The sequence below is a fragment of the Amblyomma maculatum genome, chromosome 3 (assembly GCF_055883805.1).
Source record: "Amblyomma maculatum isolate TAMU_Amacu chromosome 3, ASM5588380v1, whole genome shotgun sequence".
NCBI lineage: Eukaryota > Metazoa > Arthropoda > Arachnida > Ixodida > Ixodidae > Amblyomma > Amblyomma maculatum.
In genome coordinates this window covers 42,959,061-42,974,337 of record NC_139346.1, presented here as the reverse complement: position 1 = coordinate 42,974,337, position 15,277 = coordinate 42,959,061, and the positions used below count along the sequence as shown (strand labels likewise).

The 15,277-nt window shown below is 45.5% G+C and overlaps 1 protein-coding gene across 1 annotated transcript; it reads left to right on the top strand.

Annotated features, from left to right (window-relative positions):
- The first annotated feature begins 8,066 nt into the window (after nucleotides 1–8,066).
- LOC146194655 (uncharacterized) lies at nucleotides 8,067–14,855 on the top strand. Its single transcript, XM_084596610.1, has 4 exons — nucleotides 8,067–8,199; nucleotides 10,915–11,074; nucleotides 12,764–12,893; nucleotides 14,259–14,855. Exons 1-4 carry the CDS (start codon nucleotides 8,067–8,069, stop codon nucleotides 14,853–14,855), a joined length of 1,020 nt encoding a protein of 339 aa, XP_084452736.1.
- The last annotated feature ends 422 nt before the right edge of the window (nucleotides 14,856–15,277 follow it).

Here is a 15,277-nt window from a genome sequence, read left to right as displayed (position 1 = left end):
TTAGATACATGGTGAGGAGCACCTCGGACCGCTTAGTAACAGCGGCTAAGCGCGTCAGCATTCCCACTTAACTTCCCCTTTTTGTATCTTATTTCAAAATTGTACTGCTGTAAAATCAAGCTCCACCTCAGAAGGCGACTGTTCTTCGATGTCGCAGTTTGCAGCCAAGCCAGGGGACAAAGGTCCGTCTCTACGGTGAATTTGGCCCCTCCAAGATAGCACTTCTTCACACCTACCGGGGATTTTCACTGCGTAGTTAGTGTTAGAAAGCTTTGCAACGACTTCAGCAGGTCCTTCCCACTGTACTTCGAGCTTATTCTGCCTTGAACTTCTCAGCAACATCACCTAGTCCCCGATACGGAACGCCTTTGACGGGCTGACTTTTCATTGTAAACTTTGAAACGAGCCTGGGCTGACTTCATGCTGGCCTCAACGAGTCCCTTAGTGTTATGTAAGCGATTCAGGAAGTTCATAATGAATTCTACTACTGTTGGGTCTTCTGCGCACCCCTCCCAGGCTTCCCGCACCATTCGCAAAGGTGAGCGCAGTGACCTTCCGTACACCAACTCGGTCAGTGGATTCGTGCGGCGCTGACCGCAAAGCGAAAAGTGCTGCAGGCAGGCAGGTATCCCATTCGCTCTTGTTCTCATAGCACAGTCCCCTCAGGACGCGTTTGAGAACAGAATGACATCTTTCTACGCTGTTGCTCTGCGGATGGTGGATCGAGCTGTGCACTACCTTAATGCCGCATCGCTCGAGAATTGAGGTGGTGAGGACACTTGTGAAAACACTACCCTGATCACTTTGGACCTCGGAAGGGAATCCAACTCGTGCAAACACTGACAGCAGCATCCACTGCACTCTGGGACGTCACCTCGAGCAGCGGAACAGCCTCTGGAAACTTTGTGGCTGGGCATAAAATAGTGAGGATATAACGGTATCCTGACTCTGTCACAGGAAGTGGCCCAACTACATCTATTACTAACCGGTGAAACGGCTCGGTAATGATTGGTACTAACACCATCGGAGCTTTCCACTTACCTTGCGCCTTTCCAACCCGCTAGCACGTGTCACGTGACCGCAAAAAATTTTCTGTGTCCTTAAAACATCCAGGCCAATAGTATTCCTGCAACAGCTTCTGCTTTGTTTTCCTTATTCCAAGGTGACATGACCACGAGCTGCCATGGGAAAGTCGCAGAAAGTCTTCGCGGTACTTTTGGAGAACGACTAATTGGTCCCAATCTACTCCGCGCTTATCCTTGAATAAGCGATACAGCACTGCCTTTCTCATCTCGAAAGAAATATTCTTTACTGTCTTAGTGGCGCGGTGGCGCTCCCTTATCTCCTGTATCTTGGGATCATTGGCTTGCTCCATAGCTAAGTCATCTCGGGTTCCACTTAGAAGTCTCCTGAGATTACTAGACACTGGCGGCAAGAGGTTACTCTCAAGAACGTCCTCATTCCGCGTCTCATCAAGCTCACTTTCAAGTTGACTTATCTGAGGTGCCTCGCTCTCAAAGTTTTCTGACCCGCTATCTTCTGCATCGACCACTCTTTTAACTGCTGTTTACTCCGCTGTGAAATTTGCGGGAATGAGCAGTGTAGTTAGTTCTCGCACCTTTGAACGTGTTAAGGCTTGCACAACTCTGTCTCCGAAAAGGATGCCCCTCTTTCGTAGCAGCATGTCCGATTTGTTGGAAAACAAATACGGATAGCACTCAGGAAGCTTTCCTGAAACGGCAGCCTTGGTTGTTAACTAGCCGAAAGGGCCCTCGATGACCACGTTCGCGATTGGTAAGCACACTCAATGTTCCTCCACTACTTTACGAATCCATGCACACTGTCCCGTATAGTCGGAAGTCGACACATACGCCGGATGAACAACATCCATTGTTGCGGCCGAATCGTGCAGTACCTTGCAAGGCTTTCCGTTGACTACTAGGTCATGTATGTAGGGTTCCAAAAGCTTCATGTTTTCATCGCAGTCACTGACATACGAGAAAGCAGTCTTTTCTTTCCGGCAGTTGACGGAAATGTGACCCTGCTCATTACAGCTAAAGCATGTGAGCGGCTTCATAGCCTCAAGCTTGTTATTTGTGTTCTGCGCGTTGGTCACCTCCCCACTTTTCTTACTACCGTCCTTTCTAGAGAGTTTGCCTGAAAAAGCCTTCTTTTCTTTGTTTGCAATTCTAGCAAAGTGCCTTTCATGATGGTTATTCACACTCAACTTGGGATTGCGGGGCCTATCCACTGCTGGGTTGCTGAATTGTCGGCGCGAATCGTACTCCTCAATGAGTTCGGCAGCTCCAGTTGCCGACTTAATGTCGGCTCGGTCATTTAACCAATTTCTTTCTTTTTCTGGGAGGTAGTTATCAAACTGCTCCAAAAGAATTCGCTCGACTACAGCGTCCCTATCACTGTAGGAATCAATGCTCTTTAGCCACTCGCCCAAATTGACTCTTAAATTGTACAGGAATTCAGGGTAACTCTCGTCCCTGAACTTAGTAGCGTTCCGAAAACGTTGTCTGAACGCCTCGGCGCTAAGCCTATACTTTCTCAGAAGGCAAACCTTGATCGTCTCATAGTTGTCCGCGTCTTCCTTGCTTAGCCGCGCGACAACCTCCGCTGCCTCGCAGGGCAGAACCGTCAATAATCTGAGACCAAGTGTCTCACTAGTAGGACAGTTTTTGGCAGGTTCGCTCAAAGTTAGCCAGATACAGACCGATATCCCCTGATATCACATATGGCTGCATGTGCTTTGACATCTTGAAATCTGCCTCCTTGTTGAGAAGAGGCACCATTAGCTGGGGACAATTGCCCGCCTTCTTGCTCAACTCTACTTCTAATTTCCGGAGCTCAATTTCTTGCTCCAGTCTTTTTGCTTCTCTCCCAATTTCACTCTCACGCCTCTTTTTCTCTTTTTCCCGCTCTTTCTGCTGTCTGAGCTGCTCCTCCTTTTTTTGTCCGATGGGGTGCCATGCTTCAGTGACCTCCTCATCATCGGCTCCCAAATCAGTGATTGCGTTTAAACTCAAGAGTTTTCGTGCCAAACCACTTGTATCAATTCCCAATTCCTCACACAATAGCAACAGTTCCGGATTCTGCAGCTTTTGTAGGTCCATGATCGCTCCGAGTGTCGGCTACTTCCAAAACAACTGTGCAAACTACCAAACCTAAAGGCGTTTCAACACTCTTTACCAGTTCTAAAATCTAACCCTGTTCTGAACCTGGTCCACATCAGAAGAAAAGCCAAGCACTCACCCACACATGCGATCGGTGTTCCGAGCTGCTCTCTTGGTGGCCGATTGTTGCTCCTGCTTGTTGCTTGAGATGCCACCTCCAATCACCAGATGTTGTGGCTTGTAGTTTCAGATGCCACCTCCGATCACCAGATGCGCAAAAAATACTGATTTATTTCTCTGAATAGCAATCACTTGTGCTCTCCGCTACCATTGGGTTGTAGAAACATTTATTGTGAAAACTGCGGGAGAAAACGAGATGAACGACGAAAGCACTAACACAAGCGCCGAAGCTCTTGTGTTGTGTCTTTCTTCGTTCGTCTTGTTTTCCGGCGCTGTTTTCACACATGAGTCAATACCAGCTCTCCCAAATCCCTGCGCTAATAGTAAAGAGATGTAATGAGATCGGGTCGCCCCATATTTATTTGACCCAATATTCAAACAAAGTAGGTTTACTATGGTTTATACATTTGCACAGCTTGAAATTTATTAGTAAAACCTTTAAAATGATTCCAAAAAGTTTTTTATGAATCGGCCTCTAGAGCAATCCAGATCATTTCTCTTCGCACCTACACAAGAGGCGCCAAAGTGCCTTTGTATTGCTCCGCACTTGTTTTACTTTGTGTCTTTAGGAAGCGTTATTTTAACGTCTGAAAGCAACCACGAGATTTTAAAGTAATAATGGCACAAATACTCGTGCATACCACTTTATTATCTTTCACCAAAGAATGCATATGCAATGGTTGCTTAATGCTACCTGATCATTTATTTCTATTAGTTCAGTGCAGTTCAGTCATTCAGTCGTGTCCGACTCTTCGTGACCCTATGGACCATGTCACGCCACGCTTTCCGGTCCCTCACTATCTTCGTAACATCACATAACTACACCTGCAGCGCCTCGAGGACGCCATCCAATCATCGCGTTCACTGCCTGCCCCTTCTCCGGCGACCCTAAACCTTTGCCAACATCAAATCTTTCTCCAGCGACTCCACTCTTCTCATCAGATGACCAAAGTTCCTAAGCTTTAAATTTAGAATTTGACCCTCTAATGAGCATTCGGGGTTTATGGTCGACAATATCGACAAATTTTATCTTCTGGCCGTCCAAGGAACTCTGAAGAATCTCCGCCAGCACCACAATTCAAACGCGTCAATTCTTCGAAGGTCATCCTTTTTCACAGTATAACTCTCGCATCCATGCATCACAACTGGAAAGACCATAGCACGAGTTATACGGATCTTGGTTGGCAGACTAATGTCTCTGCTCTTTACTAGGCGGTCCAGGCTAACCATTGCTCTCTTTCCCAGAAGCAGGCGTCTCCTAATTTCATGGCTGCAGTCTCTTTCCGAGGTAATCTTGGAGCCCAAGAACAGAAAATCTGACAGCTTCCACTTCTTGTCCCTTGTTGCTCCAGGACTGGATAGGGCAAGACGCCATGATCTTTGTCTTTTTAATGTTCAGTTTAAGCCCAAACGTCTCACTCTCTTTTTGTATGCGCCTCAGAAGTCTCTTGAAGGTCCATTTCACTTTCTGCCATGAAAATGGTATCCGCATATTTAAGGTTGTTGACACGTTTTCCAGCAATCTTCACTCCAGCTGAAGACTCGTCCAGTCCGGCCTTCCTCATGATGCACTCTGCATATAGGTTAAATGGGCAGGGCGACAGTATGCAGCCTTGTCTCACCCCTTTCTCAATCGGAAACCAGTCAGTATGACCATGCCCAGTTCTGACTGTGGCCGCTTGCCCTTCATACAGGTTCCTGAGGAGAGGAGACAGATGAGGTGAATTGGAACTTTACCTCTTGCAGAGCTTGCCACAATCTGCTGTGATCTACGCAGTCAAACGCTTTCGCATAATCAATAAAGCAGAAGTAGATGGGTTTCTGGAACTCTCTTGCTTTTTCCGTGATCCAGCGAAGGATGGCAATCTGGTCTCTAGTTCCTCTGCCCTTGCGAAACCCAGCTTGCACGTCCGGAATCTCCCGATCCATATACTGCTGCAGCCTACCTTGGAGGATTTTCAACATCACCTTGCTAGCATGCAAAATAAGCGCAATCGTTCTGTAGTTGGATTAATCTTTGGCACTGCCTTTCTTTGAAATGGGGATGTAAACTGACCTCCTCCAATCCTGTAGCCACTGCATCATCATCATCATCATCATCATCAACCTGATTATACCCACTGCAGGGCGAAGGCCTCTCCCATATTTCTCCACTTAACCCGGTTCTGTGCTAGCTGCATCCACTTGACCCCTGCGAACTTCTTAATCTCATCCGCCCACCTAACTTTCTGCCGCCCCCTGCTACGCTTTCCTTCCATTGGAATCCAGTTTGTTACCCTCAGCGACCATCGGTTATCCTCTGTTCGCACTACATGTCCTGCCCATGTCCATTTCTTCTTCTTAATTTCCACTAGAATGTCAGTAACTTGAGTTATTTCTCTGACCCACTCTGCACGCTTTCTATCTCTTAATGTTACCCCTACCATTTTTCGTTCCATAGCCCTCTGCGTTGTCCTCAACTTAAGTAGAGCTCTCTCGGTTAGCCTCCATGTTTCAGCCCCATAGTTGAGTACAGGCAAGATGGAACTGTTGTATACTTTCCTCTTGAGCGATACCGGTAAGCTTCTAGTCATAATCTGCGAGTGCTTGCCAAGTGCGCTCCATCCCAATCTTATTCTTCTTGTTATTTCCTTTTCATGGTCTGGATCTGCAGTTACTACCTGTCCTAAGTAGACATATTCGCCTACTACTTCCAGTATTTCGCTACCTAATGTAAACTGCTGTTCCTTCCCGAGGCTGTTGAACATTACCTTAGTCTTCTGCATATTGATTTTCAAGCCTACCTTTCTACTTTTTCTGTCTAGGTAATCAATCATTATTAGCCACTGCAGGGTTGTCCAAATCTTCTGACATAATGTATGCAGAATGTTAACAGCGTCATGGTTGAGGGTTTAAAAAAACTCAGCTGTGTTGCCATCAATTCCACTAGCTTTGTTCTTAGTAAGGCTGGCTAAGGCGCATTCAACTTTACTCTTCAGAATGCGTAGCTCACGATCAGTAATCACAACAGTCTTATATTGGGTTTGCACATCCGGGTCCTTCTTGTACAGCTCTTCTGTGTATTCCTGCCAATTCTTCCTTATCTCTGAGGCTTCAGTGAGGTCCTTGCCTCGTTTGTCCTTTATCACGCCCAACTCAGCACAGAAGCTTCCTTTGATATCTTTGATTGTCTTATACAGAGCTCTTGCGTTACTTAATTGGCTGTTGTTCTCAATTGCTTGGCACTGTATGTTCAGGAAGGCATTCTTATCTCTCCTTGCTATTTTCTTAAAATCCGCATTGAGAACCTTTTATCTTTCTCTTTCCCCCATAACGTTTGCCATCCTTCTTTCCTCAGCTATTTGCAAAGCCTCTTCAGATAAACAGTTTGCTTTCTTGCATTTCTTTTGCTTTGGAACTACCTTAGTAGCAACTTCTTGTATTATATCACGAACATCAGTCCCGATCTCTTAAGGCTGTCTGTCTTCTAGATCTAATTCTTGAAATCGATTCCTCACTTCCACAGCATATTCTAATAGAATTTGATCCAGATCATACCTGAAAGGCCTTCTAGTTTTCTGCATTTTCCTCAATCGAAGCTTAATTTTGGCAACAAGAAGCTGATGATCGGTGCACAATCGGCCCCAGGCCTTGTTTTTACTGCTTGTATAGCGCTGCTCCATCTCTGCCGCAAAGAATATAATCGATCTGATTCCTGTACAGACCGTCCGGTGAAGGCCATGTGTACAGACGCCTCTTGTGCTGTTGAAAATGAGTATTCGCTATGGTCAGGTTGTTGACAAAACTCTACTAGCCTCTGCCCAGCTTCATTTGGCTCGCCAAGACCGAACTTGCCTATAATTCCGGATATTTCTCCACTCCCGACCTTAGCATTCCAGTCTCCTATGAGAAAAACGACGTCTGATGATGGGGTGCGGTCTAAAAGGCATTGTAGGTCCGCATAAAATCTCTCAACGTCAGCGTCTTCAGCAGTAGTATTTATTTATGTCTTTACTTGATGTTAACATAACATGGATAAAAGAAAAAAAAAACAGGTACACGGGTGCTGACCATCCTTCGTCGTCTTCACAACGTGAATAGCGTCACAAAACTGCCATAGCTTTTATATTTTTACAGAAAACTGCTCAGAACCAACTACGTGCATAGCCGGAGTGTATTAACGAGAACAAAAAAGTTGCAACGGTGCTCTTGAAGAACATTTACCCATCGCCGGACGCTTCACCGTGAGAGTGCGCGGTGATGCACTCTGGGCTACTCCGGCAAGCGTACAGGACGGCCCAGTGAGTTTTGTCCCCGATAGCAAGGGTCATCGCATGGTAGCGTTACTTGAAACCAAACGGGGACTGAAACTCATTGCCAATGACGCGAATCGCTTGTAAGGACATCTTCAAATGGGGTTATAAATATTGGAACTACTGACTCGAAAACAAAAACATGGTAGCAGTTTTACGTACTCATGTTGATGCAATTTAGCGTCTAGATATCTTTAAAAGAACGTGGCATAGTTATTGTGCAGTAATTATAGAGCACCTAACTTTTTAGCGGCCTTTCTTGGTCTTGTAAAATCGGCGGACCCTTCCAGAACGCAAAGGGCTTGAGTGCGGGAAGATGGCGGTTCAGCAGTGTCTTCGTTGCATCGACGTACGGATGAAGGAAACGTATCATCCCGTCTTCATCTTGCCATTTGGCACCGGTACACAACATAAATGAACGTAATTGCTAATGAGTCAGGCGTAGGCGCACGTCGTTGTGGTGACTGCGGTAATGCTTGTATCGTACAAATCTCCGACGGTGTTGCGTCAGCGCTTCTCCGGAGAGACGTTCCGTCGAGGCAAGTGGCGCCACGCACTGCTCGAACGGAAAATGACTGCGTCGCTTTGGAATTTTAACTCGGAAGGTAAGCAAGGAAGCATTTAAATTCCTTTTTGGGCAGGTTTGGCAATATGCACAACCTCTCTTCTCTTAGCTTTGCTGCTCATTTCGGTTGCAGTGTCGCATTAATCAGCATTAGCTAGATCAATTTACATGACTGCATTAAAAGAATATGCGAAAGAAAGTGTTGCTGACAAATGACGCTGCCGAGATGGCGGTGACATCTCGCGCCTCTGCGAGCCCAGCAGCATGCTGTAAATTCCTCGTTGGCGTTCTTCAGTTCTCAATTTTGTTATGTTTTATAATACATTGATAGAATGAATTTGCTCCTCTGGCACTTTACAGCACTTTAAACTGTAATACTCGAATAGAAGTTTAAATATAGCGCAAGAGTTTTAAGTGAATTGTAAACATCGAACCGTAATAGAAGTGTTCATTAGTGTTACGTCAAATGTCCACTTTCCTTTATTGTGCTTATTCATGAGCTTACAGAGGGGATTATTACCGGCTTGACAAATGCGTACTATACATGCACTTTAAGAAAACAAACCGGCTGAAGAGGAGAGTAACGTCCCCTTTGGTCCTCAAATCGACCCTTTACTACGCGAGAGGAGCAACTGTTGCAAACAGCGTGCCCTGTGCAAATTCGTAGGATTAATGTTTAGTCCAGGCTCGATAAACACTAAAAAGAGGACGGACGGGAAGACGAACTGTTCACTTGATCCCTGGCCTTCCTTCCCGCCTCTCTCGTCGGGCGTTGAGGTGCAGAGAATGTGTTTCTGACTCGATAGACACAAAACGTGCATGCCGTGTTGCTGGAATTGAGTACTACGTGCTGGAATTAGGTTTTTGGCGCTGGATGTGTTGCTAGCATTCGGAATGCACTAGGATGCTCTGAGGCCGCACTGTGCCCAGTATCGCTTTGGAAATAATGGGAAGTCCGGAAACTGGGGGGGGGGGGGGGGGGGGCGAGAAATAATGCGCATATGAAAAATATGGTTCAAGTAAGCAACCTTTTGCTACGAAGTCGATGCGCACCTGTAAAAAAACAAAGACAGTATCGTTTTGTACACTTTCTATGTTTCGATAGGTCGTTTCGAGCGCTTCTAGAAAACCACAATCTCCGCTTCTCTGCTATCTCATGGCACACTGACGATTAACGTACAACTAAAACTGGAATTGAATAATATGGGCTACCATGCATAACGAATTTCACAGCTAATCTTGAGGGCACTCTAACACAATAACTACTGCCAAAATGTTCAATGCGGGCTCAATCGCAGGCTCCAAACAGGGCCTACGCATTAGTGAGCGTAGCCTGCACCTCGGCCTAGTATAAACAGCAGAAAGAAAGAAAAGAAGAAACAGGAAGAGAGTAGTTTACCGAGCGATGGGCCCGTGAGAGAAAAAAAAAACTTACAGCCCTTGTAATTAATAATATTTCGCGTGTTTCTCAAGCTTTTGCGCTCCTTCTTGCTCTGCGTATAAACCAGCCGAGCGCTCGGTCATCGCAACGCTTCCCGAAATGTTTACATACAAACATGATTTAGTTGCCAGCAAAATAGTGTCGTCGCTGCTGCGTTTGCCGGTTTTGAGGCTTCGTCCCATTTCTTTCCTTGAAGATTTGCGCTACAGCTCCGTGTTCAGCGAAAATTACGCCCATTGTAGCAGAGCATTACCGAAGAGCCGACGCTGGTAATTTTGCCAACGATATCAAACTCCTCATGTTAAAAATAATTCCAATGCCCAAAATAGCGCGCATAGGCATCCAGAACATTATTTGCAAGTCGTGAGAGCAGGCAGCAAGCTCCAATGGTTAAGAAGTTCAAATTGTTAGAACGGCAGCAATGGCTTGTACACTTCGAAATATTAGGTCTCTACCTTATAAACGCGGTCATGACATTGCAAAAATATATCAAAGGATGCCAGTTCTCTGCGTGGCCGAGCAGCAAATACTAAATTTTGGTATACAAACACAAATTTCATGTCCCGCTTTAATGTGCAGAATCTGCATAGAATATATGCATTTTTTATTTGGAGCTCAAATTGGGAGCAAAATAGACGCACTAGTTTGTTTCTTCCCATGAATAGGAGTGGACTTGGCCTTTCGAACTTGCTTCTGAGACACGTTGTATCACGATTTTTTTGCGCGATCGAACAGACCCTTTGTTGCGCACAATGATGCAGATGGGCTTATGTAACGTGATACCTGACTTTGTTGTGCCTAGTTATCTGGCCAGATATCGCGCTATCACTGGATTTTTAAGAGAAGTTGTTTTTGCGTTACAAATTTTGCGTGCGCATTTTTCAGTTGAGTATATTAGTACTGGTATCCAGGAAAAAGGTGTATTTTCTCAACCTGTTTGTACCCGTGCCTCTATACCGATCCTTATGTTGTGGAGGCCCAAGACAAGATATCCTAAACAGAGTTAGGGAGATGCCGGTAAAACCGACCGTCAAATCGTTTTTCTTCAAGCTTCACTCTGGTACCCTTTCCGTAAAAAAGTGGCTTAATGATAAAGGTATATTTGTATCTTGGACCCTCAACTGGACAATCTGTAAAAAAACCAAAGACCATCGATCACGTTTTTATAGACTGCTGGGATCCAGTTTTTCACTGGGATATATCACAAAGAACTTTAAAAAAAGAACTACCCAATAATCCTTATGGCATCCAGTTCTTACCCGTACTAAGCGACGAGATGCCATAAGATATGATTATGGTGCTTGGCCTCTACAGCATTTGGAAAACGCGGATGGCATTTCGGCACGGCGAAGGAAATGTACGATCGGTCAGGGACAACTTCACTGCAAGGGGCACACTTCTCAGAGATGTTCTCCACAGTCAGCCTCAGCAAATTGATCACAATTAAAACATTTGAAGGCATCTTAAGTCAAAGGTAGGCTAGTGATTTCTATGCCTGTATGTACTTTGTTGACCGGCATAAAAAAATACACTGCGTGGACGAGAGGTTAGCAAAGCAAAACAAAAGGAATGCTAAAAGCTCTAGGCACGTTCTGCCTAAATCGCTAGATTTAAAAGGGCTTTACTGAAGCCAGCCGGTCCAGTACAGGTAGCCACTCCGCAGAATTATCTTGTGCACGCAGAATTTCTCTCAGGTATGCCACGCTCTCGACGACGTAGTGTCGAGCGGGGTGTACAACGGTTCGCTCATGCCTGGCATCCATACGCGTTTTCCATACGCTATGCATTCATAATAGCATCAGCATGTCATTCGGCACTCCTTCAGGGTCGGCGCATGGCAGATATCGGATACCGAATGGCGTTATTGGCAATTCCTTTTTTAAAGTTCGCTTCAATATCCCAGTTGTTGTGTATTCAGAGTGTATGCTGTGTGTTTAAAAAAATTGGTAATAAAGAAAAAAAAAAGTGGCCGAGAGGTTAGCGTAACAAGCTACTAAATATAAGGTACCGAGTTCGAAGCGTGCTAGTACGTGCACGCTTATTTTTCTCCCAGCTTTTTGTTTTGTATTTGAGGTGCTTCGTTATTAACTAGCTTTTACTTTTTATCTCAGGACTTTTTTCTCCATGCGAGCAGTGCCACCAGTGCGGAGCGTGCCGTTATGCCGCGTCCCAGTACGCCCAGTCTCCAGCGTCGTCGTCGTCGTTATCATCATCATCATCATCGGCCTGACTATACCCACTGCAGGGCGAAGGGCTCTCCCATATTTCTGCAATTAACCAGTTCCGTGCTTGCTGCATTCACATGACCCCTGCGAACTTCTTAACCTCATCCGCCCACCTAACTTTCTGCCGCCCCCTGATACGCTTTTCTTCTTTTGGAATCCAGTTTGTTGCTTTAAGCGGCAATCGGTTATCCTCTCTTCGCACTACACGTCCTGCCCATGACCATTTATTCTTCTTGATATCCATTGGAATGTCAGTAACTTAAGTTATAGTGCGTTGTCCTCAACTTAAGTAGAACCTTCTTGGTTAGCCTCCACGTTTCAGCCCAATAGGTGAGCACCGGTAAGATGCAACTGCTGTATACTTTCCGCTTGAGCGATACCGGCAAGCTGCTGGTCATAATCTGCTAGTGCTTTCCAAATGCGCTCCATTCCAAACCTATTCTTCATGTTATTTCTTTTTCACGGTCCGGATCCAGCGTCATACTGGGCCCATATTCAAGTATGGCGCTAGGGTCATTTTCAAGGATCAAATGTTTGTCTCTTAGAGAGCACCTGCAAGGAGCAACCGTTCCAGCTCCTACAGTTCATCCTTTGGGGGCCAAATTTTATCTCTGCAGTTGGTCCCAAAAGGACTAACTTCACTACCCCTTTTAGCCCTTTTTTCTTAGAATGTGTGATATGCGGGTAGGGGCAAAGCTCAGTCAATGTATTCATGCTAAACGGATGCGAACTAATAAACATGGAAGAGAATACAGCACAACACCAGCGCTTCTGTTGTGCTTTGTTCTCTTCCGTGTTCTTTCGCGCTCGTTTAGCATTAATACCTTCGAAATCACCCAACTTCTCATGTTATCATTCAATGTGTCTACTCGGTTTTCACCTGATACGTTATGCAGTGTGGCACGCATTCTTTCAATGCTTTCTAATTCATTTTGCAGCGTCCTGTACTGGCCGAAGTTCTGCCACCAGGAAAATCCACAGCCCCGAAGGAAGTACCAGCTGCTTCAAGAATGCATCCAGAAATTTCAGCAGTCTCCACAAAGACGTCGCCAGAGGACCTTGGCCGAGGTAGTAAATGATATAAGTATATATGTATTGTCATCAGTTTCTACACTGGTTAAAGCTCAGCAGCTTTAAACGCTGTGGTTGCATTTGCAGTAGCTGCAACAAAGCATTTAACCTCTAACATCATTTTCATCTCAAAAGGGGTATAGATAATTTGGTCAGTTCTTCATGTGAACACATGTCAGGATACTGCAGTTCTGGTTGAAGGTGTGTTCTCTTGAAAAGAGGGTTTTTCCTTAAATATTTGAACTATAGTGAGAATAGCTTTGTTTTCGGCACCCGGGCGTGCATTCACTATAATATTTGACAAGATGTACATTCTTGCCAAAAGTAACCGGGCTGCGTGTTCTGCTTTTCAGCCAGGTAGCAGAGAATTTATACCACTTCTGAAGCTCTAAATCTTTGCAAAGTAAAGGCCACCTCTTGTGCTTACTTCTCAACAAGTTTTCAGCCTCTGGGAACCCATGTTGGTTTTAGAGTACAAGCGAGATGCATAACGTGCAGCCTGGTTAATTTTGGCAAAAACGGTACATTCAGAAAAGTCCTGCAACACACCTTTCGATGCGTTTGAAAGCCTTGTGGAATACTGGGCCATGCAGGGATGGAATCTTTGCGATAAGGCACTAGTGTTCATGACTAGAGGCATTGCAACATAATAGGAACGGTGTGTTGCTTATTTTTGGTACGTGTGAGTGTCTTTTTAAGGCTTTTATTGAGAGACTTGTGTTTAGAGACAATATTGGTCAAGCCCTTTCTTTTATCTCTCCTTGATGAAAACGCAGAACATTTTTGGCAGTGCACAGCGGGGCTGTATATGATAAAATGTTTTCTCTCTTCACATGAATTATGCTTCATTGATTTGCGAGGCAAAGGAAGGCCAATTTTTGTTATGTGGCTAATTAGATGTCCGACATTTTATTGCGATTTTAGTGAATGTTGTTTTGTGGCATGCATATAATTCAGTTGCATAATATTTGGGTTGATAAGAATCTTACTGCCTTGGCATGATGTGTGCAAGCTGACTGTCGTTTGTAAACAGATCATTCCACCAAATACTATACCTTTTTTTGTAATAGTGCATTTGCACAGAGTGCTGTCATTAATTTTTAGGCTCCCGCGCGTTCGTTTCTGTTACAGCGTGGTGTTGTATCGCGAGTAGGACGCTCAATATGTGTTGTATTGGCTGATCGCGTTCGTCATTTCTGCGCATGCGCCGGCAGCTCACGCAGATATGACGGTGCGCGTTCTCCATGTACAGTTGTTGTTGGTTTGAGGCTGCGAGCTGGCACCTCGCAATAAAGCCTCCTGTTCCTGTTGGCCTGGCGTCTGGATACAACAATTGGCGACGAGGATGGGATGATTGGCTAGGCTACTAGGATCACAAACACCGTCGGAAAGCTACCGGAGTTCCAGCCGTACAGTGGCGACTTTGAAGTGTACCTGGAACGCTTCGAGTTATTCGTTGCTGCCAACGACGTTACAGATGAAAAGAAACTGCAAGGTTTCTTAATTGATATAGGCGATAAGGCCCATGTCACGCTCTGGAGCTTACTGCTGCCACAGACGCCGGCGGCGAAGTCTTCATTCAAGGAAGTAGTAAGTGCGCTTAAGAAGCACTACGCTCCCAAACGCTCGCTTGTCACCGAACCCTATCGGTTAAACCAGCGCAGGCAAGAAACCCATGAGAACATCGCGGATTTTATAGTCGAATTGAAGAGGCTAGCGATAGCCTGCGAATTCGGCACGTTTCTGACCGAGGCTTTGAGGGACCGGCTCGTGGCGGGATTGCGTTCCGAAGCAATACGATGCCGAATGCTGGCCCTTCCTGACGATGAAATAATATGGGACCGAGCGTGTAGTGTGGCCATAGCCATGGAAGCCGCGAGCCAGGACACTAAAGACATGATACAATCGTCGAGCAACCAAGCAACAGCGTCCGACAGCCCCGACGTCTACTGGAAGTAGGCAACGGCGAAACAATGGAACGCGCATACCGGAGAAATTGCTATCAAGCAAGGAGTCAGAGCAAGCTCTCGTAGGAATGCGTCGCAAGGGACGAGCGCAACCTGTCGCCGATGCCAAGGGGAACACTAATCTGTGAGTTGCCCTTTTGAAAACAGTCGCGGCTTCCAATATAAAAAAAAGAGATCACGTTGCATAAGTGTGCAGATTTAAAGTAGTGCACCCTGTAGAGTCGGGTGATAACAGTAATGAGCTGCTGACTCTGTGTCACACAAACCAGAAGGCTAACGCGTCTGTTATTGTTATTGTAGTTAAGATAAATGGCAGAGCAATTAAAATAGAATTAGATACAGGTGCAGCTGTATCAATTTTGTCAAAAAAGAGTGGGCGAAGCACTTTCCTCATGCCTGTTTAAGACAAGCTAA